This window comes from Alexandromys fortis, unplaced genomic scaffold (assembly GCF_014885135.2).
Source record: "Alexandromys fortis isolate MF-2015 unplaced genomic scaffold, M_Fortis_MF-2015_v1.1 scaffold_28, whole genome shotgun sequence".
Classification (NCBI taxonomy): domain Eukaryota; kingdom Metazoa; phylum Chordata; class Mammalia; order Rodentia; family Cricetidae; genus Alexandromys; species Alexandromys fortis.
The window spans coordinates 10,453,824-10,479,562 of NW_026067901.1; the positions used below are offsets into that span (position 1 = coordinate 10,453,824).

At 49.3% G+C, this 25,739-nt stretch overlaps 1 protein-coding gene across 2 annotated transcripts in view; it reads right to left on the bottom strand.

Moving 5' to 3' along the window:
• The window catches only part of Tafa5 (TAFA chemokine like family member 5), a 198,300-nt gene that overhangs the window by 49,249 nt on the left and 123,312 nt on the right, over positions 1 to 25,739 (bottom strand). For both annotated transcript variants that reach the window (XM_050130675.1, XM_050130684.1), the window contains exon 2: positions 20,113 to 20,262. In XM_050130675.1, coding sequence (XP_049986632.1) covers positions 20,113 to 20,262 — 150 coding nt within the window. The remainder of the gene's footprint in view (positions 1 to 20,112; positions 20,263 to 25,739) is intronic.

Consider the following 25,739-nt stretch of genomic DNA (forward strand, 5'->3'; position numbering starts at 1 on the left):
GACAGTGGATCCTGAGCAACCCAGATTGGCATCCTCCTAAGTTTCTCTCATCCAGAAACAAAAGAGACAGTCAGGAACTGAGCACGGAGGTAGGCAACCAACTCCAGCAAGATCTGAGCCTTTCAAAGAGGGCCCCAGGAATACATGGACATTAGAGGGTAGGAGGAATTGTATTAGCAAGGAAAGGGAGGATTGCCATAGAGGATATGAACTCAGTGTGCAGGACCTAACTGAGGGGTGGAGTGACAAACCTATGACCCCTTGCAGACTTGTCAGGACTTGGCGACCTGGGTTCAGAAGACCAAGAGCCCCGAGCACTCTGGCCCACACAGCCATTAATCACTCACACACGCTCCAGTGCTGAGGCCTGTGCTGACTGACAACTTCCCCACAGGACTTTCAAGAATGGCAACTACAGGGGAAAGGAAAATCAGAGCTATCAGGTGAAAATCTGCTAATCCAATAGTAACTTCTATTCCCAAAGAGGCAAGCCAGTGATGCTACCCACTGGGAGCACTCAGATGAATGGGTGCAGGTTCTGGGGTGTATGGGAATCTCTGAGCTAGGATAACATACCAGAATGAGTGACTATGGAGCGGCCGTGAGAGTGAGGCACAATCCCAGCTCTGCAAGAAAATCAGCTGGGCTGCAGTTCTATACCCTGCTAAAATACCACACTTTGTAGACCAGGCAGGGTCTTCAATCATATGCTCTTCTTTTTTTCCATGATGAATTAATTCAAGGGATGGTCATGATGCTTAAGCAGTCTCCTTTGGGTGGTAAAAATTATTTCTGTTTTTCTTCTCTAGACCCTATTATCCCCTTCTGTCTAAATATTTACCACTGGATGCCCACTGCTAAGATAATTAATGCAGACACTATTACAGGGTAAATCTGTGAGTAAATGTGTATGAAGCAGGGCAATTTCCCATAAGCTGTAATCCCCAGACAGGATGACTATCAAGATACAAAGAGTGTCTGTGGATGACGTCTCTGCATGTTGACTGATCTTGGGGACAATGCCAACTGTTTACTGTTGTTGCCTCACTGATGCTACCTCTCGATCTTGGTTTTGGTGTCCTCCCCGCATGATCCAAAAGAAAAGTCAGACTCAAGAAGATGTAGGGATTACTTCAAAGTCATATAGCCTCAAGTATAAGACCTGGGTTCAGAACCCAAGTGGTCTCTCCCACAGCCCCTCATCAGATATAGCTTGGTGCATGGAGGGAGGTACCCTCTTTTCTACCTTGTAGACCTGGGCATAGGGCCAGGCAGCTGAGTTAATGATGCTCTCACTTCTGGGTAGGATCAGCACCAAGATGGTATGAAGAAACATGTACAGGAGGCAACCAATGTCCTGCCCTGAAGAATGGGAGGTGCCCAAAATATCCATAGGCCTCAGAGGCCAAGGATTTGCCAAGAACAGTCTGTCTGCTGGTGAATGTGTTAAGTGCTGGTTTGCTGGCATCTAGGAGATTCCTCTGCCAAATAGCATCCTTCTAAAACTGGTGTTGATGAGACATCTCTGTTTCAAGTAAAGACAGTAGGGTGGACCCATTAACTAGAGTGAAGGACACTACGGGCTGGAACCCAAGCAGCCAAACTTGCAGGTAGACACGGACACTAAGAGTTGGAAATGCCCAACAGAGGAGAGAAACCCAGGCTCCACATAGTTCGGGAGGGCACCAGGATTCAGGACTTACATTTCTTCTGCTGCTAGGAAGAGTGGCAGAAGCAGGGAGGGGGCAGTTTCCCCATTCTCTGTGCAACTGGACTCAAACGTGTCATTTCCTAAGCACGTTCTGCTCCTCCAGGCCTATGTGTCTCTGGGATACAGACGGCCCACGGGTGTTTTCTGATAAATACCCATGTGCAATGGTCCCCCCGGCCTCCTAATTTATGGGTAATGAGCAATGACAGTTTGACTTAACAAGGCTTAAGAATTTCGTCCAAATAGATAAGTTAGCACCACCTGTCCCGGCTTTTGGAAATGGTGTTTCCTGCCCTTATTTATTATCCTGAGTAGAGGCGCCAGGGGCCCATAAAGCCCGCTACAGAGAAGCCGTGGTTCATAATGGTCTCCATCATGGAAAATCACCCTCATACAACACAGAAGGCGCTTCATGGCCGTCAGAGCCATGACAAAATGCCTGGACCCACAGTTTTTGCATTAACTGATGAAAACAGCAGAATTGCCAGGTTGGTACCAACGGCTCTTATATCTTCCCAAATGCCAAGCGCTCTACCTGAGGCTCCTCTCTAACTAGGTCATATGGGTTGCCCTCCCAAACCCCATCCACAGATGCCCTCCTATCAGTGAGCTCCTGAGCCCCCTCTTGGGACTGCTGCAGCACAGGGCTTACCCAGTCCAGATCCTCCCATGAGCGTGAGCTCACAGCATACAGGCTTCAGGCTCTGACAAGTCGACTGATATGGGTGCACAGATCAAGTGCCCCCCAAACCTGCCTGCCACAGCCTTTTATGGGGTCTGTATTTAGATCGTCCATCCAGCAAGAACCTTTGTTCAAAGAACATTCCACAGCCTCTCCGTAAACCCAATCATAATAACCTCTTCAGAGGAAAACTGCCCTAGATAAAGGAGCTGTAACCAACACTGCACTTATTTTCCATAAAAGCCACTATTAAGGATGGCAGACCCGCAAATGCACACAGTGATTAGTGGCCAATTACAGGATTACGGGTGGGCAGAGCATGTTAGCGGTCCAGAGCAGTCATGTGGGTGAGATTCAGCCACCCTAAGAGGCTCTAGAAGAATTAGCCATCTAAGGGTTCACACTCCCTGCCTCTTACTGTGACTCAAGCCCCCTCCCAACATTATAGGATGAGCTGCTGAAGGACGGAATGGCCCGACTGGACAAGCTGCTTTCAAGTTGAGGTCAGCAGTGGCCTGGCCAGTGGAGGGGCCTGGGGTCGAGGTGTTTATTTCCTGGTGTCAACTAACCGGAGGCTGCCTGGCCTTGGAGCATATGAGATGGAAGACCCACAGCTCAGTTTTGCAACAGCTAAGCTCTGCAACAGCCTTCAAGGTGACCAGCAGGCTCTCTGAGCACATAAAGCCGGAGATGTAGAGAAGGGAAGAGGGAGAATCTGGTAGACAGCCTGCTTGTCATGGTGGCTCCCATGTCAGAGGACTACGAGACCTGTTTCTGAGCCATAAAAGACATCCTGTTTAGGGATACAGAAACCCTCCTGGCAAGAAAGAAATGGGGACTATTTATTGGCTCTAAAGAGATTGCATATCTAACAGTTTATGAAATCCCATAGGCAGGGTGCTGAATTCCACTCCAAGGACAGAGGTGCATGGGCTGGGGACATCAGGTTATGGGGACAGTGGAGCTCTACCAGGGATGCAGGCTGTGAAGATTGACAGACAGTAGTGAGGTTCTATATTTTGAAGGTCACAACTACGTAGACTTCAAAAGAAGGAATGCTAGGGAGTGGGGGACACCTGTGCCCTGAGTAGATCCCCACATTTCCCTACAGATGGAACTCCACATGCTGATCTAGACCACAGCTGCATCCACCTCCCTAGGAGTCTAGAGATGAGGCAATGGCTTAGTCTATTCGTCTGCCTGGACCCATTGTCAAAGACTGAGCACCTTGCAAATGGCACACACTCTCTTCTGTGACTCCAGAGGCTGGAGGCCAAAGTCAAGGCATCAGTAGATTTGCCATCATAAGGACCTGTGGTTCACAGGTAAAAATACCCTCTGGGGTTTCTCTTTCATAAAGGTAAAGAATCTATTACCTATTAGCTGGGTCAAAGACCCTACTTCCTAATCCCATTATGTAGGGAGCAATTAGGATTTCGGTCTTTGGATAGGGGAAACACCGACGTTCAGACCAGGGCTAGCCTGTTAGGCGGCTTTATATTTCAACTCCATTCATCTGTTGCTGAAACAAAGTAGATGAACAGCAGGTGCCCAGTCCAAGAATTCAGCCTCAACCTCTGTGCTGGGACCCGTTCATCAAAAGACCCCAGCATGTACAGGCAAAAATTTCTGCAGCCTTGGCAGTCAGAAGCCACCGTCTCTTGTCAGGAGTCAGAATGGAGGAGAAATTGAATTAAGCGGGCAGCAGTTATAATGCAGTGCGGAGCACCAGGGAGCATCAATATTCAAGCAGAGCCCACAAGATAAATAAACATCAACGGGAGAGAGCAGGCGCAGAAGCGGGGGAGCACTGACGTGGAAGACTCCTAACACCCAATATGCAATTCCCGTGTCAGAACCCATAAGGCTGCAAATACATCAAGCTCACAGTTACACTATTTCAGGAAATGTAATTCTATTAGAAGTTTTCCAATCTTTCCTCCCTTCTTCCTAGCCCGTCTCCCAGTGCTGCCCGTGGACCCTCCCACTATGACACGCACCGGCTCCCAGGTTCCTGGACAAGACAGGTGGATAATCATGCCATTAGATGGCAGTGGCCAAGCTGGGCAGGTATGGGACTGGTTCTTAGCAGGTATCCTCTGTGACACCAGATACCCTCGCCAACCCTGGGCATGCAGCAGAACAAGGGCCAGCAGCTGGCCCTCCCCAGCCCGGCAAGGACACCTTACAAACAGCTTCCCTGGTTACCTGCTCAACTTTGCCACATAAGATCTAGTTTCCAGGAAACGGTCTCCGTGGTGAGCACAACTGGCCAACTGGGAGTAGATGACTCCTAATCTTGTCCTACTCCCTGTCACGGAAATTCCAGCCATTAGCCATGTGGTGGTGAACTGGGCCAGGGCTGGTCAGTTGGAGCCTTCATCTTAGGAGGACCTGTGGAGTATCTCCCATACAGTGTTGACAGAGCATGTGCAGACTCAGTCCATTTGTTTCTCATCATGGTAGCAAGGGGCCCAACCTGATACTATCCTCAGGGATGGCAGTTTTAGGGCTGAGGAAATAGGCTTTATGATACTGCAATGGTGACCTATGACACGGTTTGTCTGGTAAAGTCCAGAGCCCATCACATCACACTAAGGGGAAATACACAAACCATACTTCTAGCTAGTATAATAAGCTCCAACTAACTGATCTCACTGGTGCACAGGATCTCTCTGGCACACAAGATCTGGCTGGTGCACAGGATCTCGCTGGTGCACGGGAACATGGGTTAGGCAGGGAGACCTCTGGTGCTTTCTAGTCTTTTTCTACAAACATAAAACTCCCCTAATATAAAGTCTATGACTAAAACAAAATGCATTGGTCCCGCCTAGTCACAATGAGACAAGTCCGATATTCCGCAGCTTGTCTCTCAGCCAAGGCTCAGCATCTTCCCCTGGCACGCAGGATGGGGACTAGGGGCTCACTACACAGCTGCAGTTCCTAGAGGAGAAAGAGAGAAGCTCCCCACGGGGACAAGCTCCTTTCCAGACAGGCACACTGTGGTCTCTATCACACCGAGGGGATACACTGGACCCCCTTCTGCTCCCATGAATGCAAAAGTGAAGGCACAGGGCTTCTCAAGGCAGCCCACATACCAATCAATGCCTTGTGGCACCCACCCCATGTGATTATGAGCTGGGCATAGGAGAGTGATGGAGAAGGGGAAGCAAGGGCCCCTAACCCACTGCCAACCCCGGATGTTTATAGAGGCGGAAAGGGAAAAAGGAAACAGAAGGGTTTGTATGCATTTCAGGGAGGGGAGGAGCACAGATACACAGGGTAGTCTGTGAGTGATGGCAGCCTCTGCTTGCTGCTGATTAGACAGTACAAGATGATTAGCTAATTAGACACAAGATAATCAGAGAAAAGGCCCATCTCCTGCATTCCACCTCAAAAAGTGTTTTTGGAATGTTACACAAAAATCATCGCCTCAAGAAAAATGATAGAACTTTCCAACACGTGGCACCAGGTCTGTCAGGTTTCCAGCAGCAGAGAAAAGGTGAGACTTGGGCTCCCTCTCATACCACAGAGGGCAGGGATCAGAGACAAACAGGACCCGAGTGCAGGACTCAGGCACAGGATCTCTAGAGCAAGTGAGGCCATCCCTCTCCACACAGGGTAGATGGTGTTAGCTACCAAAGGACAAGCACATGGCCTATAAAGCCAGAACTTGATGGATCAGACAGAGAAGATTTCTCTTTATCAAATTGCCCTGTTAGTCAAAGGGCAAGGCTTCCCGCCCATCAAGTTAGGGCACAGGTAATAGACTCCAAAGTAAAAGGCAGAGGGCCTCCTGCAATACATCTAACAAAGGACCAGGAACCAGCAATGGACAGGGTCCAGGTAGACAGTCTGTAGAGGTGGCCATTTAACTCCTCAATAGGGCACCAGGCCATTTTCAGTCAACAGAGAAAGCCAAGTCATCACCACCAGGATATCTCATGTGCTTCCAAGAGAGTGGCTAAAATTAAAGACTGAGGATGGCAAGTGTTGGCAAGAACTCAGAGCAAATGGCAGTCCGTGGCTGCAGGTGGCACATTACACAGTACACCTTCATTGAGAAACACTTGGCAGTATTGATAATCAGTGACTCACAGCTCCTCCGTGTGTAGGCATTCCTAAAGAAAAATAAGCACACATGGCTACCAAAAGATGCAGGTGTGCGTTCATAACAGTTTTGCTCATCACGACTTAGAATTCAGAATAAACTACACGCCCGTCTTCTGCAGAGCAGACAAACACAACAGTATGGTCACAGAACAAAACTGAGCATTGGAAAAGACTTCAAAACACGGCTACTCATGGTGCAAATGGCTCTCACAAATGACATACGTTGATACCAGAAAGGCTGCTTGAGTCCAGCTGTGGAGCCTCCCACATCCAGGAAAGTAGACACGAAACAGCAGACATGGGTCAGAGTTCAAAATCACAGCCATGAGCACACATGTCTATAATATGTCTCAGCAATGTTTTTCCAGGGTAATCACTTATCTTGAATCTGCAGCTTTATGCGATACCACAATCTCTTCTACAAACTGTCTACACAGGTGTATGTGTGTGAACCTGTGTAATGGTGTAGACGCTCCTCCTTAAAGATCATCTGAAGGTGTAAGAATACAGTTCTGATGCAGCAGTTTCCTCCCAGCTTAAACCCTCCATCGTGGGGGGATGCTTGTTAAGATCAGGATGATCTAAAGGGAGGTAACACACTGCATTCTGCAGGGAAGCAACTCAAACTCAGGAAGTAGACAACTCAGAAGCCTTAGGAAGTCCCTAAAACAGATCAGATTCACAATGCCCCTCACTCTTCAAGCTAAAAGCCCCTCCTAGACAATCCAAGCTGCCTGGAAGGAAACCTTCTCCACAACCTGTGTAGCTGACTGAGTGTTGCACAGTGAGCTACATTTTTTCAGTTTTTGTGAGCCATTATCTATGTTGGGGTGAGCTTAGAAGATGCAGCTGTCTTGGACTTCTGCTCCTGTAAGTAATCCCTCACTAGTACTACTCTATGTGACCAACTCCAGTTCACGAAGTTGGACTTCAGTGGTACCATATGTCATGTCTCTTGTCAGTTCCATCACTGGGGTGAGTAGATGTTTGTTCATGACTCCACCGGAACTGTATCACACAAGAGGGAAAACAGATCACAGGATAAGATGTACCTGGGGGCAGCTCAATACATCAATTGCTGATGATCTCCACACCATTCAAAGGAGACATCGCTGTTCCTCAGTGCCCTCAAATACACCTAAATCCCTAGATGATCAGATTCTTTATATTAAAAGGTGTAATATTGGCAGAAAGATCTATGCAGATCCACCACTAAGCTTTCAATCACTTGCGGATTACTTATAATACCGAACACAAAATAAACACCACGTAACTAGTTGTTATTTCACAATGTCTAGGGAATAAAGGCATGGAAACCACGGGTACAGGCTTAGTACAGATGTATTTAAACCTGATTCGTGCATGTAAACCAAGGCCTGGCAGACACTCCGGCCTTCCTTCACCCAGCTGCTCAGGTAGTTAGACTATAAACACAGCAGGCCGGGACTCCTCACCCCCAGCTATGATGTCAGCTCACACAGTTGTCTACCTGAATTCAACAGCCCAGTTTAGGCATTCCACACTGAAGGGCTGGAGAGCATCACACTGGGAGAAGGAAATGTCTTTAGAGGAAAAGATCTTATAGAACCCCTTGATTTACAGTCCTATAGGGTTGATAAAAGCCTCTGGTGTACCTCACAGCAATCTGTTCATACCTCCACAAACCAACAACCCCCAGAGCCCATAGAACTCACACCAGAATTAGATTCCAAATGTGTTCAGGAGCAAGTTCAGTTCAAGGTCTTGGAGCCACATTCATCCCCTCTGCTAAGCAAGAGTGTCCCCCAGGGGTGCTCCCTATGGGTGCTTGGTGTGGCAGAATCCTGGGGGAATGGTGTGTCTAAAGTCATTTTCCCTTAGGTTTTGGAAGACAGTCGACAGCTGAGGCTGCATTTGGGGCCATTGCTGAAAGGATGCTCGATCCCAAGGAGCACAGATTCCAGGAGCACAAAGCTAGGTCTGCTTCAGTGGTGACCAGAACTATCCACCCTACATCAATCATAGGAATAGAGAGGAGACAGGCATGCCCCCGTCCTACACTCAGCCACACCATATGATGAAACATCAAAATGAAAGGCTGCTTGACTTTGATCTGCTCTTCAGTAAACTGTTTAATTTGGTCTGAAACCTCAGCTGCCATCAAAGACAGCAATTGGGTTCAAAGGAAGGGTTAATACCAAGCCTTGAGCCAGTCAGGAGTGTGTATGGGTGAGGCTAAGCTTCAGTAGGCAGGTCCTTGCCCTCAGTTACCTGCACAGGGAGTTCCTGCCACACAGGTCCTTGGGACACCTCATACTAGGTCTAGTAGTAATCTCTGAGCGTGGCTCACAGTACAGTGGGGATGTAAGCAGCAAGATGCCATGTCCTCCAGGAAGTCACCCTGGCTTGCTACCTTTTCACTAACACTGTAATCTGGAATACGGATGAATTAATGATGGAACCCAAGCCGTCAGTGATGGACTCAGCTTCTAGCAGGCCTGCGGGGTAGGGCTGAACTCTCTCCATGAAATGATTCCCCAAGACCCTTGATCCTGTGATCTAGTGTCCATGGCAAATGTTCCACCTGCCCAAATCTGGTGATGTTCTGAGACACCAGGGACTGTATGTGTAAGTGGGTAGGTAGAGTGGCTGGGCATGGTCCTTGTGAACTGTGTGACACCTGTGCCACCTCACTCTGAGTCTGGAAGGTACTGTTCCTGGCACCGGTCTCAGGTTTGCCCTTGACTGGGTCAGCAGCCCAGTGTTGCCAAGTTCACTGATGCACTGCCTGGAGATGCGACCCATTCCTTAGGAGAAGAGATATGGGTGATGCCGCCTCCTCCAGGAAGCCTTCCATTGATGCTTCCGTCTCAGTCTGTTGATATCTCCTCATGGCGCATGTCATGGTGCAGATTCCATCTTCTGAACATCTCACACCCTGACACCCTCACTCTGCTTGAAGCCACAGGTCCCTTTCCATCTCTTTCCGTACCCCAATGTCTCAGGCCTGGGCCAGCTCAGATGTTTCTATGAAGTAACAGGCATTCCATGTGGCCTATTCTCCAGCTGTGTGCTTTGAGCCAACTGTATACCCTATATGGGCCTCAGTTTCCCCGTTTGTAACTTCCCCTCCAAGAGGCCAGCAGGGCTTTCGTGAAACTGTATGAAAGTGACTCGCGTGAGGCTCTTGTGAGCTGGAGGGAACAGGGATAGTCATGTCACCTCCACACTGACGATGGTTGAATATCAACAGTACAGAGCCCTGTTGCCCAGACTAGGTGTGTATAGGCATCACCCACGTATACATTCCGCTCTGAGAGTCAGGAGCTGCAGAGCTGGAGCTACTGGCCCAGGTTGATGGAGCTGTGGGCATCCACCCAATAGAAACCAAGGAAACACAAAGCCGTCATTTCTGGCTGGCATGCTTGCTCCCACCCTGAGCAGAGAGCATCACACTTCTCACAGACGCCACCAAACACGCCGCCGACAGATTCCCTCCACTCCAGCGAGGAGTGCCGGGGCTCGCAGCTCTGTGGCAGCACACAGGCCTCCTGCATCCTTCCCCAGGAAGTTTCAGAGTGTCCCCCACGGATGACCACAATCAGCGCAGGCAGGCTGTCACCGCATGCTGGGCCCATCAGTTCTGCATTTCCTGGAGAGAATCTCCTCAAAGACTTCTCAAAGCTATCTCTTCTTGGACATGCTGATTATTCACTCACACTGATTAAGCCATGAAGATGGAGCTGCACTATCAGCGCAGTGTGTGCTGAGCACAAGAAATGTCAAGGATGGGGCGAGGGTGGGGCTTCCTGCAACACCAGAGCGGCAGGATCCCCACATTCCCGGCTGTGGTCCTGCAGGTTCACCAGCCTTGTTCGTGACCAAGTTGCCTAGAATCCAGCTCCAGTCAGGTATCATAGAGAGAGAGGGCAGGTGGATCAGACAAAATTCATTGGAGCAATGTCAGACACAGGAAATAGGCACTATTCAGGAGATGCTGAGTGAAAGAGGCAGTTCTTCCAGGTGGGATGCAAGACAGGGCTACTTGGAGGGAAGAGGCACACCAAGGGTGAAGTGTACTGCAAAGTTTAACAGAAACACATACACACACACACACACACACACACACACACAAAAAAAAAAGACCAAGAAGCTGACCTGGGAGAGATGCAGCTTCCTTGCTAACCTCAGCCTCATTTACTTCATAGATTTGGTGTAAAATATTACTTCTTGGTAAATCAGTTATCTATTTATTGGTTTATTTTTAGAGACAAGATCTTTTGTGGCCAAGACTGCCCAGGAATCCCTAAGCCTTGTGTCTCTCTTTTCCAAGTGCTGGAGACACAGGCATATGCCACCACAGTGGCATATCAAAGTTATTCTTCTTGGTAATACATGGGGTTTACTTTTTTTGTTTGTTTGGTTTTTAAGACAAGGTTTCTCTACAGCTTTGGAGTCTGTCCTGGAACTAGCTCTTGTAGATCAGGCTGGCCTCGAACTCACAGAGTTCTGCTTGTCTCTGCCTCCCAAGGGCTGGGATTAAAGGTGTGCGCCACCACCACCCAGCGCTTCTGGAACTTTTTGATGACATCAGAACAGCTTTGTTGGCCTTCCAATGCTGACTGAAGATCGGTGGCTCTCCAGAATCCTCCAGCAACAGACTGGACTGCGGAGACATTGGCCTTGTGGGCTGAGCAGTTAAAGGATTCTCAGCCTCTTCAGTGTGAAGATGGTCATTGGTGAATGACCCAGACCACAATATGTAAGCCAAATCGAATAAATCCTATGTAATACATCTTTTTTTGTTACTATTTTTTATTTATTTATTTATTTATTTATTAAAGATTTCTGTCTCTTCCCCACCGCCGCCTCCCCTTTCCCTCCCTCTCCCCCAACCAAGTCCCCCTCCCTCGTCAGCCCAAAGAACAATCAGGGTTCCCTGCCCTGTGGGAAGTCCAAGGGCCACCCACCTCCATCCAGGTCTAGTAAGGTGAGCATCCACGAAACTGCCTAGGCTCCCACGAAACCAATAGGTACAGTAGGATCAAAAACCCATTGCCATTGTTCTTGAGGTCTCAGTAGTCCTCATTGTCCACTATGTTCAACGAGACCGGTTTTAACCCAGGAATATATACATATTAGAGTACTACTCAGCAGTAAAAAACAAGGACTTCTTGAAGTTTGCAGGCAAATGGATGGAAATAGAAAACACCATCCTGAGTGAGGTAAGCCAGACCCAAAAAGAGGAACATGGGATATACTCACTCATATTTGGTTTCTAGCCATAAATAAAGGACATTGAGCCTATAATTCGGGTTCTTAGAGAAGCTAAATAAGAAGGAGAACCCAAAGAAAATCATATAGGCATCCTCCTGAATATTAACCTTCATCAGGCGATGAAAGGAGACAGAGACAGAGACCCACAATGGAGCACCGGACTGAAATCTCAAGGTCCAAATCAGGAGGAGAGAGAGCACAAGCAAGGAACTCAGGACCGCGAGGGGTGCACCCATACACTGAGACAAGGGGGATGTTCTATCAGGAACTCACCAAGGCCAGCTGGCCTGGGTCTGAAAAAGCCTGGGTTAAAACCGGTCTCGCTGAATATTTAATACATCTTTATTTGACTGGTTCTGATCCTTTAGAGAACTCCGGCTGAGACAGAGTGAGGTGTAGAAGGGGTTTCAACATGTCCATGCTCCCAAGGGTTTGAGGACAATTGGTTCCAATTCTCTGAAGATTTGGTGATTCAACAGAGAAACCATGGCCTGGGATTTTCCTGTTTGGAGGCTTTGTGCTCACCAGTTCTGATCCTTCTTGTCATACTTCAGCTCGGCTTGGCTGTTTGTGTCTTTCTATGGATGTCTGTCTCCTTTCCCCGGTAGTCATCTTACACACCTGCAGGCAGCTGTCCACTTTGTTCTCTGTAACCCTCTTGATGTCTATAAGTTGGTGATGTGATGGTATGAACCTTCTGTGTCTCCTCTTTGCCCCATGCCTGCTTTCTATCTACTTACCAACTTCAGGTTAGCTAACTCCATTCTTCATCTAGTTTGCTACCTCCACCCACACCTTTACCGTTTGCTTTCTTCTGCTGACTTTGGATGTGATCTGCTTTTGTCTCCCTAGCATGGTCAGAAGGTTACCATTGCTTGGATAGCTTAATTTCAGATGAGATCATATTCATAATAATAACAATGGCTATATGTACCTGTCAACTTGCAAACCTGAATCTTTAACCTGTGGTTCAGCCAAGTTATTGTCAGTCAACTACAGGTCCTCAGTGAAGATCTAAGCTGCAGGGAGACAATGATGCCAAGACACAAAGAGGGTGCCAGGCTGCAGGAAGGCATCACACAACAGCTTTCTTGTGCTTCTCTCCTCACAACTCAGAAATACCAGGGGCCTTGCCTGCAGCTGCACAGTTGCTGCCTGCAGCAGCTGCACAGTTGCATGAAGAGTTTGCACATTTCCACAAGGCCACATCTTAAAACTGTCCCCCAGTGTGCACACTGAAAACTACACTCCAACAGCACATGCTGAGTCATGGAAGTTCTGCCATGAGAACTGCATTCTCATCAACAGATTCATGCTGCCAGTCAAGGTTCTGGAAGAGGCCGTTTGGCCCACGTTAGAACACAGCACTCTTAGCTTCTGAAAGGCTTTGGCTGACACTGCACAGACAATGCTGGACTTCCTCTGAAACAGAAAAAATGCATGCCTTTTTTTTTTTTAAATGAATTGCCCAGTTACATAGATTTTGTTGGAGCAACAGAGTGGGCCAAACAGAAACAGAAGGAAAAGTACCCTCTCCTGGGAAAGGAGGCCCTGCTGCCAACTGTGCCCTCTGCTGGCGGTCAGCTCTCAAGGTGCAGCAAGGGTTGGGACAGTGTTGGCATGTGACCAACTGCCAGCTGAGAGAGCACAGGTGGAAGTGCCCCACAAAGGCACACAGTCCAGCAGGATGCCTTCCTACATTGCAATGCCAAAGGCTCCTTTTGTGGGACCCCATACTGCCTATGACGGCTTCATCTGTCCCCCCAGTGCTTCTGCTGAATTGTGAGGTGAAGCAGAGGACGCCCTGTGGGTGCGCTAAACCATGCCTGAACCTTCTGCCTGTTTGTAAGGCTGCAATGCTGGGCAGAAGACGAGCCAGATTCCCATGGCAACTCCTTAAAGACCAGCCCATTCTTTTTCCTTAGTTAGTTAGTTACTAAACTTCTCACCAGCTCCCAACATCAGAACCTGAAGTAATAAATAGCCCTGAAGCCCCTGGTGCTATTGGAATGAGGACACCAATACAGGGTCCCCTCATCAGGATGAAGGACCAGGGAAGGAACTGGCCTGGCATCAGCATCTCTCTGTCCCCAGATAAAGGAAATCATGGATCAGGGACTGCATACTCAGTCTGGATCCTGTAACTCCATCCTCTGGAGAATGGGCCCTCATTGCCCACCAGCCAGCAGTCCTCACTAGGGGCTAAAGGACAGTGGGCTTTGTAGAACTGTGACAGCAGCAGGGGTGTATCCCTGGAAACCATGGGCTCCAGCATGGCTCAGCACACACAGCAGGCACGCTTTCACCGCGGGATCCACACCAACAGCTTGTGAGATCAGTGGACACTGGTAAACATCTTCTAGACCACAGAGGAGCAACGTGGGAGGCTCAATGTCCCAGCCTGAGGCAGGACAGAAAGATAAGAAGGATTCTAGAGACATGGGAAGGGAAAAGGAGCCCCTCACGCCAGAGTCTGGTTGAAGTTTCTTGCTAGCTAAGAATCCAGACTTCAAATACAACTAACATTTGCTGTGAAGGTTGCCAGCAGAGAGAATATTCCTTATCTTTTTGTTTCTAATATATTTTTAATAAAGCATATTATTCATGTACCCTGAGTTGTTCAGTTTGGACTCTTTCATTCATATATATATATATATATATTTCATATATATGATCTTCCATATATATGAATTTTATATGTATGCTTTCTTTCATATGTATATGACCTTATATCTATAAGAATATATATACATACACATATATATATATATTTCCAAATAAAAGTGTTACAGTATCAAAGATCCATGTGTGAATCCAAGCTTTATGCACCTGAACATGGCCTTACTCTTTTCCCCAAATTTATTTTCTGTGACTGTCAGAAACAAGATAAATTCTGTTTCATGAAAAGGCACCTTTGTTCCCTGCAACCCTTGTGATCTAAGGTGTTACAAGCAGTCCGGAGGAACCTCCCTATGGCCTCATTTATCTCCTCAGCCACCTCTTGTGATGTAATTGTCTGTGTAGTTACTGAAAAGTCAATTAGACATCTTCCTGTCACCTTTTCCTGCAACACCCACACTCACACTTGGGTGTCTTACCCTTCCTTACTGCCATGCTGGTCTGTTAACCTTCCTCACTCAATCTAAGTCAAACCTGTTCTCAGTGAGCTCCGACTCTGTCTGCCTCAAACCTTCTTGTCCTAAAATTCTTCTCCACAGCAGAGTCAGGAATCCTGCCTTCTCCTGAGTGGAGGTCTGAACAGAGTGTCTTGGAATACTACAGAAGGCAATTTGGAGCTGTGTCTCCAATCCCATCCCACTGCCACTGGCAAGCCCACGGCGTGACACTCTGCTCTAGGGAAAAGTGATGGTTGGGTGACCCAGGAACCCTGTGTTTTCACAAGAAGAAGGGACTTGAGCAAGGAGACTACCTGCCTGTCCCTTCCTCTGTGGTTACAGGAAACCGTATCTGGAGTCACCACGTTGAAAATTAAGCATGCTCAGCCCCACGCGTGCTCAGCAGTACTTAGCCGGCTTCCCTCAGTGCACAGAAAGCCCAGCATTTCAAGCTGCTTGCTGGAGACACAGGCAAAGGTCTTCCACACTCTGTGGCTTCTTTTCCTTCACCCAGATCAGATGCCCAGAGGCAGGGCAGGGCCTTCTGCTGTGGGCACACTCAGGGGAGCCCAAGTCCTAAGCAAGAGTCCTGGGACTCTCATCCTCTCCGCTCTGCACAAGTCTCAGATAGCTGCTGAGTTGCCGTGCCATGTTTCTGACACAGAGAACAGTAAGATCTGGGAGGATCCAGGGCACATTGTGCCTAAATCACCCTATTATAGTGCGGAACTATGAGGAAGCATACAGGCTATGGATGCAGTGGCGATCAAACCCTGTGACCACAGCTGAAGCTGGACAAGCCAGTAGACTATGTTCCTGTTGAGACTCCCCCTTTGTGGTCCTGATGCAAGTTCATATCCAGGGAACGGAGACTCCCCTCACGTCACCTCCATCCCAGATGCCAGCCACAGCTTGCTGGGAGCTGACCAGGTCCTGATGCAGAGAGGGACCCAAGCTCCACCTGGGCCAGGCTGATCTTCAGGCATGAAGATGTTGCACATGGCTGTGCTGGGAAGGTGGAGTGCAGTGAGAATTTCCTAAGTATCTCTCAGTTGCTAGGAGTCTACAGCGTAGACTACCTCAGGCATGGCTAGTTATCAGATTTAGTCACTGCCTGCTGCATCTGACAAACAGAGGAGTCCTAGGATGTACAAGCCAGCAGCCAAAGCCTACGCTGGGAAGTAGAGATCCATGTGGGGAGAGGCTGGTCATTACCAGACCCACAGGCTGGCTGGGAGCTGAAACAACAGATGTGAGAGAACCAGAGATCTGTCAGGTGAAAGACCACTGCCAACTGACCGCTGCCGAAGCTGAGCACAGCCTGGCCAAGGCAGGCTGGTTTTGTCATCCAAGGCAAACACCTCTCTGCAGTCTGACGACCAGGAATCATTCTCTGAACTTCTGCAGTACATTTTACAGCAAGAGGTTCAGGGTGCAGTCTCTGGGGGGCGTGGCTTCTTTCCCCAGCCATGAAGCTCCAACAAGTCCTGGCCTGGTTAGCCACTGTGGATAGCCACAGTCTGCTTCTTCCAGGGGCCATGATGGCCACTCCACTGTGTTGACTTCTCAGCTGCTACCATTCCTGAAGCTCTAGATACCTGTGCGCATGCCTGTGCTCCTTTTGCAAGCTCCGTATTCATGACACGACTCTGTGTTAGACATTTAAGGCACTCATGGGCTCTATATTCCTGCATTCATGAAAATTTTCGTTTTATTTATTTATTCTTTAAAAGGTTTTTTATTACATTTATTTATTTATTTTGTGTGGGCATGCAGGTGCCATAGGGTGGATATGGAGGTCAAATGACAACCTATTTCTCTTCTTCTAGTCTCCAGGTCCTGTGGATCAAAGTCAGGATTGAGACTTAGCAGCATGTGCCTTTACCTGCTGAGTCATAGCCCAGGCCTTTTATCTTAAAAGTTTTTGTTAAAGATTATATTTACTTACTTATTTGTGTATGTGTGTGTGTGAGAGGGCATTAGTGTTGGCGTGAGTGTTGAGGTCAGAGGACAACTTGGGGAGTTTGTTCTCTCCTTCTACCACGTGGGTCCTGGGGCTCAGACTCTGGCCGCCATGCTTTGGCAGGCACCTTCAACCACTAAGTCATTTCCCAAGTGAAACTGTCACTTTCTTGATGGGACAATTGGATGCAGGGGACTTTGTGCTTTGGAGAAGTCCAGTGTCTTTTCTTTCCTTTTCTTTCCTTTTTGGCTGTTGTGTGGATGGTCATACCTAGGAAGCTTTAGCCCAAGCCAGGACCATGAAGATTCACTGATCTTCCGAGGGCTGGGCAGTTCTCAGTCCTCACATCCACTTTGCTGCCCGTGCAGGGTGTGAGGCAGGGCTCTGATGTCACCCTCCAGCATGTGCAGATCTAGGTGCCCTAGTGACACCTGTTGACAGACCTCTCAGGAGGGACTCTGGCCACCTCATGGGAAATAGGCTCACTGACTGAGGGCTGCTTTCTGCATTCTCAGTCCCTTGTAGCCATTGCTAAGAGTGGAGGTCACTTGTTCCCTCAGCCTTTCTGAATCAACCCCCAAGTTAAGAGGCCCCATCCTTACCCAGAAACATAGCAGTCTTCTTCATGTGAACTGGTCCTGAAACATATTTCCCTTCCCCTACTTCCCAGCATAGCCCCCCACTGCCTCTTGTGTGCAAGTCTTGTGTATTACTAGGAGAAGGTTGGTGGTCCCCAAATTGGTATTGTGGAGCACTTGGTATCTTGTATAGTGCCCAGAGTTTTAGACTGCTGAGCTGCTGTCCCCATCACTTCAAGAAGATATGGGCTTTGCTCATGAACTCTGGGCGGTGAGAAGAGATGAGGATGGAGCCTTGGGTCTGTTTTGCCTCCCAGCCCATGCTGCTGTCCCTACCAGGAAGTGCAGACTGGCACATTCAGCCAGGCAGGTGGCAGAGTCATCAACATCAGCCATGCAGGGATCTTGAAGGTCTCCTCAGGGGAATGGCATTGACCACATATTATGGGGCGCCTGTCTGCAGTTGAGGGGACTCGCCTCATGCTGGGGCTGCTTGCGCCCCACCCTAGCCTACCATCCCGCAAGACTCTCGGGGGAGCCCCCTCAGGTCTAGATGGGCCATCCATGGTCACTGCTCTTCAGTGGACTTCAGTACCCTGAGCATCTTGCCTCCAAGACAATCTATCAAGCATTTCTTCATCCTCTGCCCACTGGCGTCCAACAGTCACGTTTTATTTGGATTTCTTTCCAAAGGAATCTCATGAGAACTCAGCAGAGGGGAAGGAGGCAGACCCTCTATGCTCTGGCCAGAGGGAGAGCGTATAGTTTTCTGCTGAGAGCCCAGCAAGGGTCTCAGTCCACAGGGCAGCACCCTGAAGGGCGCAGGATCATGTGGGGTAAGACAGAGCAACAACAATTCCAGCCAGTGCTGCCGGGACTGACTCCGTAGCTCACAAAGCATAGCTGTAAGGTTATGTCTGCTTGTTGATATTTGTGATACAATGTTAACCTGCCTTGGGGCAGGTGACCAGATTGCTGTCAGCTCTCTTTTCTTGTGGATTCTGTCAGGTGGATCAATGGCTGCTGGTACATTGGGTCATGATGCTGGAGACTGGCTTCTGCAGAATTGCTTCAGCTCGGACTCAAGGCCAGGGAAGAGCCACACCTATACAGTCAGTCTCAGCGTCAGCCCCTTCTTTCCACAGAAAGGAACGTCACTGGTGATCTCTTCATTCATCAGGACCCCACTCAAGTACTCCCTCGGCGATACATCCCTGCCCAGGTGAGGTACCCCAGTGTCACCGCACTGGATGTGCCTGTATGGGGTGGGCTATGAACCAGGTACTTTGAGACATGATCTCCCTTATACCTGCCTACACCTGATGCACCACATTTGTATGAATAAATGAATAAGTGAGCAAATGTATCCACAGGTACAAAGTCGGCCAGCAAGAGAACACCCAGCAGCAGCCATGGGCTACCACTTTTATTCCTGAATTCCGAGTCAGCATAGACCACTCTAGGCTAAACATCACTGGCCCAAACTATCTTCAGCAGACACAATGTCATACAGGGAAAATTATTATCCACACAGAGCAAGAAAACAGAAATGCAAAAATTAAATTACAGGGCAGCCCAAAAAATGCCCACTGTGCAGAAAAATCAAGCCAACTAATTTGTTTGGCCTCCCTTGAAAATGGTGAGGTTTTAACGTGAGTCTCTGGGACCCAGTTCCTAAGGCACCGGGAGGCTGCTTGTAGGGAGGGACAGGGATTTGGTTACAGATGGGCAGATCCAGATTCAATTAGCCTCAGTCCAGACCCCATCTCCCCAGGCTGATGGAATGAGCGAGGGAAGAGAAAGTGCTGTGGCTGGCGAGCTTCACACCACCCCAACCTGCTCCCAGAAAATCAATCTATGCTACCAAGAAGCAGCTTCCACTCTGCCCACAAGGATCAAGATGCCGGCCTCTTGGAAATTAGGGTATACAGAACTCGATCCTTAGACCTCACTAGCTGTATATAAGCTTAGCTATGAACCAGGCAGCTTATGGTTTCCCCAGCACTCTGTGCTTTGGTCAGCATGTTTAACCTCATTCTGCACTTTCCTGAGTGCTGTAGACAGTCTCCAAGCCCTTCTAAGTCAGCAGCAGGAGTGTGTGGTGCCCACACTATGAGGGTCTAGGGAAGATGCTGAGGGAGGTCAAGGTTCAGTAAGCTTAGGATGCTTCTTTACTATACCCATGGGTCTCCAGAAGAGGGCAGGTCCCCAGTCAAAGCAGAGCTAACTCTGAACTCTCAGCTACACTAGAGCCTGGTCAGGTACCAAGCCAGATCTGAGATCCACAGTGGGATCTAGCTCAGGATGTTGTCAGTCCTGTTGTGACCATGCCCCAGATTCTGCGGATCCCTTTCTCAGTCACCTACCTGGCTTTGGCCCAGCTTGTTCTAATGAACATCTCTGTGGGTTGAGAACAGGAACCATATCTGGGATTTCAGGTTTCTGATACCTGGAATCATGCAGTTAGTGGCCACCCCCATGTGCACAGGATACACTGCCAATAGATAAATCATACCAGATTTGCCAACCCAATGAAAGACTGCCCAGAGGCTTGATTGTAGGGATACATTTTGAGGTCTTGGCCTCAGAGCATTCTGAAGAAAGCTACTTTAGAGTGATACCTGTTGGCACAGAAGCCCTCAAAGACTGGGCACAGTACCCTGAAGTGTCCCCAGAAGGCTGGGTGCTCTTACCGTCCACACAAGCAGGCCGGGCTCGCGTGGTACCTGCAATCTGCCCCTTTCTGCATGCACAGCGCGCTGTCTGCCGGGCGATCGTCCTCCGTGGCTGGCTGCTGTCCCGGTCTAGGGTCACTATCTCACAGGTTCCAGCGGCCAGCTGACCTGCAAGGAAGAAACAACCACAAGCTGAGTGGCCACAACCTGGAGTCTCACACCCTGGAGGCCACCCAGCACCCACCTAGAGTGGGGTCCACCACAGCTGGCTCAGCGAAAGCGATGTGGAGAGAGCTCTCTGTGACAGCCAGCAACCCATCTTCTGTATGCTCTGCCAGGGATTTCAGTCAGCCTATCCCAATGGACAGGAAATTAAATGTGGCCATCTCTGCCACACACGGAAATGAAATCTCAGAATTGCAGAGAAAGGTGCTGCCTTCCCCTCATCCCCCACACACTTGGATTTCACAGAAAAACCACCTGCCCAGAGCACAGGGTCCCCAAATCAAGCCAAGCCTTGCAGCTTCCATCCCAATATTTCAGTCGCTACCTGCAGGATGTACTATCTTGGACCCACAAAATGGAGCAGCCATAATATATATGCTACCATATTGCAAGGAAGTATTATCATCCTCACCTGGGCACAGACGGCAGGATGGCCAAGGACCAAGTTATAATTTTCCTGAAAACTTGGACATGCTAATACACATGGACATACATAAGAGGAACACATAGACACACAGAACAGATATTACAAGCCACATGCCTGGATGGCAGACATGGGGAAAACTATACAGGTATACATAGGAGATATTCAAGTGAGAACACACATTCTATATGGGCACAGACTTGTAGGGATGTCATGTGCTGGGTAGAAACTCACACATACACAGGTACAAACAAGTTCCCACATGTACACCTACACCTAGGTGTATACAGATTGTATGGATGAGCTCATGTGTACACACAGGCTCTAATGGGTACATTCAGCTATACTCATGTGCACACAGGCTAACAGGTGTGTCCACGTAGACATGTAATTTCACATGGTATACTTATCTGCATTCAGGAGCTCCTAGGCTACACTGATAGGCCTATGGAAGCATGTATGTACATAGGGGCCGCTCAGCTAGACACATATTTTATGTATGTTCCTGTGTAAATACACAGGTACACAAGATATGCTTAGATGTACATAGGCTACATATAAGTTCCCATGTAAACACACAGGTACACATGGACATACTCATATGTACATGCTCCGGGTATCGTTCAGTGTGGATACACAGGTACACTCAGCTGCAGACAGGCACACAGGGCCCTGGAGTGACCCTAGAAGAAGGGACACGTTTCTCCAAAGTGCCAACCTCACCTCAGGAGAGGGAATCCCACAGGGAAATAGAGCCCTGTGGTTTAAGCTGTCACTGCCCGGCCAGTACCAGGGAGTTCTAAAGAGCAATGCTGTCCAATAAAGATAGCATGGCGCTCACAGTGGGCCATAAAAATGAAAAACTGGCCACCTTGTAGGAGGACAGAGGGCATCCCTCAGCCTGGCTGGTGCTGCCACATTTTGTCCCAGCGCGGTGAGCTCCATCACGCAGCTTCACAGTCTCATTAGGGCACATTCACAGAAACCCTGGGATCTGTCACTCACCCATCACCAGGATCTTCTATTCACGCAGCACATAGCAAGCACCTTCTACTTGCTGCCCTCTGTGGGCACCAGAAAACTTCATGACACATGGTACACCTCCCTCCCTTGGGAGCTCCTTCTGGCTACAGGGCACATCACAGAGATGCTGATGTGAGAATCCCACCCACCTAGATGAAAGCCTTACAGGTGCTGGCAAGAAATAGAACAGGGTCACAGGGACAGACACGAGAAAGAAAGTGGGACAGGCACACAAGAGTGGCCATCTGATTTGCAACCAGATTGATTGGTAGCTCTCAGGGCTTCTCAGCAGTGGTTCCTACAATGCAGGGTGTCCTTCCTTACCACAAGATTCCCTTTGCTACTGTCACCACTCTTTCTCCAGGCAACTGGCTCCCGTGCTGTAGCAGCCTTGCTGCTTAGATACTTCAGGCCAACCCAGAGCCTGGTTACAGCAGGTATCACACACATTAGCAGGAACTATGAGGCAGGGTGGCTCAGCTCCAACAGCCCAGCAATGCCCAGGCCAATAGGAGCCTGGGGTATGTCCTGTCTGGATGTGACCTGGGCCACTTTGGTAAGGCAGGACTGGCCGGAGCTGTCCAAGGTGACTACACTCGCTGCTCATATCTATGCATGATGCTGACAGATCCTGGCTGGTGTACCAACTTCCACGTTGGGAGAATGGATCAGACACATTCAGAGGAAGGATGGGGCAACTAGGGCCTCCCAGACAACTCTGAGCCGCCTCTCCTGCAAACGCCCATGCTGTCTCAAGCTGAAGGCAAAGCCCAGCCAGAGCTGCCTTCCTCAAGCTGCAAGTTTTGACTCATTCTACCTAATCACACTCTGAATTACGTGCTATTGTTAAGAAGCAAGCACAAGCAAAGGGAAGCACTATCAACAAGCGAGGAGGATGGGCAGGGTAGGAGGAGCACCCAGAACAACCAATCAGAGCTAGCACCGATCCCAGAACCAGAGCACTGGGCCTGATGGGAGCTGAAGGACAAACTGGCTGGAAGCAGACAGCAAGCTCTGCAGCACACAAGAAAGAAGTGGTTTCCTTCTTGTGCTTGCCACTGCAATGTGTGGCTGGGCAGCCACGCGGGCACTACCCTACATTTCTATTTAAAACAGGCACACTGGCTCCAGTCACTTTGCTGTTCCTGCCCAGCTTGCCCCACTGTAACTCTGGCCAAGGTTTAGAGTGTCTGGGCCACCTTAGTACATATAACGGTTTCTCTGGGAGGCCTGGAAAGTTGTCTAGAGCTGTCCAGGTAGGGTCTGTCCCAACAAGAATTTTGAAAGTGGAGGAATACTACCAAGTCAATGGCATCTTACAGTTGTGGTAACTCCTGGACACTGGGGAAGTCTGCCCTGGGCCAGCAGCAGCACCACCCTGGGCCCCAGTTCCCTATCAGCAGCCACTTAAAGGTCACATGACATGATCAAGGGACCATGCACATGCACCTGGCTGCAAAGAGCAGGAGTGGGAGGGGCAGCAAATACCACAACTCCCAGGCGCTGTCCCTGGAGAAAGATACGACATAATTTAGGCAAATGTCAGATGACTGGAAGTGTCCCTTCCCCCACAAGGATAAGCCCAGTCCCAACAACTGACCAGGCTCTGTTTGCACTCAGGTGCACATAACTATGGCAAGAAAAAACATCCTCCATGACCGGCTGACCTCACTAAACAGGTTCCTAAGTCACTCCTCCATATAGGCAACATGGCCTTCTACTGCTCTGAGATGGTGGCTGTCCATACAATACCACCAGCTACCTTCACACTGACCTGCATACGCGAATTCCGTGATGAAATCACTACCCCAGCGTTAGACAGATGGACACCCTCTCATTCATACCACTTCTCTCTGTGTCTGAGCTAAGAAAGGTCTCCACCTCATTCCCACATAGTGGGTGGGTGGAGAGCCTGCGCTCAGGGGAGTTGCGGTTTACAGTGCCAGGCTGGAGCCTGCCAGCCTGAGTCCTCTTCAGCAGGGACAAGGAAGAGCCTGTACACTCAGGACCCCAGCTGTCCCTTTAAGAACAAATCCTGGGAACAGGCCTTCCTCCACTTGGGCCCACCTGCCCTGTTTGCCTTGTGTGGGCTCTGAGCTCAGGGTCTCTGGGAAGCCCCATGCAGGACTGTGTCCCTTTTAGCACGAGAGATAAGCAAACTTGACCGTGGAGTGATTTGAGCTTTCAATTCCTGGGCTTCAGCTGCAGGGGGTTTCTGCAGGGCTAGGCCTTGGACCACAGCAAGCAGGGATACTGGGCCCTGGCATGCCTTGATGCCTGCTCAGATGTCAGCCTGCCAGCTCAGCACTGGGATTAGGCCTTGACACAGTCGTATGATAAACACAAACGCTCTCTGCTCTACTGGGTGCTGATGACAACTGAATCAAATCCTGGGACTTCCTCAAAGCAAGAGCTAGCACTGTACAGTAGCCTATCGGAATGTGACACCCCCATATGCTGGAATCTGAGCATTGGTTCCATACCACACAGGCTGTGATCTGGATCTTGTCCAACATTACAAAGGCTGGGTTCAGAAGTTAGCCCAACACTGAACGGGTCCCGGTAATGACACTGGTCTAGGGGAGTCAATGGCTACACTTTCTCTGGGCATTCAAACCAGGCCCACCCTGGCATCCTTCTCCCTGCATCTATAGGTCCTGGAGAAACACTTCTCTCAGGCCATGTCATACACAGGCATGACATCAATGCTGCAACGAGATGAAGGCCATACTGAATACATCTACACGAAGATTCCCAGAACTACATTCAGCCCTCTGACCTCCTGGGTCTCTAGGATCCTGGAGGCCACATACGGATGGATGTCCATCCACTTCAGCCGCCTCCTGTTTTCTGAGCGGGATACGATTTCAGAGAACATCATATTGGAGATCACAGCACAGGATAGGTCCCACTAGAATGCCCAGCTATCCCTCAGACCAGCAGGCTAGGGCCAAGTCAATAAAGGGAACAGAGTGCCCTGAAGGCAAATTTTGCAAACTCAGTCCCAAATGCTGGATGAGGAAGGCAGGACAGCTTCCACACCTGTTAAAGATTTCATGTGGACATAGCAAAGGCTACTGGCTCTGGACAGGGTGACAAGGCTAGACCTCAGCAGCCAATGTACAGGGTTTCCAGGGCAGGTGGGAAGAAAGCCCTGGGAGGGGGGGTCAGTAAAAAGCAAGGTCCCAGGTTCTCTCATGCAGTATCCCTCCACTTGGGGCACACACCGATAAGCTCTTCAGTCCCACAGGGTTGTGACTTATATCTGAGAGGATATAGGATATGATGGATGTCAGAATAAAGATTCAAAGTAACTCTGACAGGTGCAGAGTGAGACGGTAGAATTTAACAATCATAAATGTCAGCCTCCGTGTTTGGATTAGAATGAAAACAAGGTGGAGTCAGGAGGCCAGGGAGGATCTAGAGCCTGCATCAGCCGGCTTTACCTGGCTATGGGATTCATTGTCATACATAAGACAGGAATCAAGGAGGGCCAGCAAAGAGAGATGTGGCACCCACAACCCGTCTGGAGTTCCCAGGTCAGCCCACAGTTCACCATCTGGGTAAGATACAAAGGTTGCTGGTCCATGGCCCACAGTATGTTGGGCATGACTGCTGGCCCCAGGTCAGATCTACTTCAAAATGTATAGAAAGCACCGTGAAGCCCACAGGTTGTTCGAACAGCAAAGGGGACATGGAGATTATGGGCCTGGGAAGACTACTGTGAAGGAGCACAGGATTGCAGGCTAACAAGATTTCATGTGGACATAGCCGAGGCCACTGACTCCAGATAGGTGACAAGGCTAGACCTCCACAGCCAGTGTACAGGGTTTCCAGGGCAGGTGGGCGGAAAGTCCTGTGGTTCAGTAAGAAGCAAGGCAACAGGTTCTCTCATTCAGTGTCCCTCCACAGGGGGCACACGCCAATAAGTTGTTTAGTTCCACAGGATGGATAGATAGATAGATAGATAGAT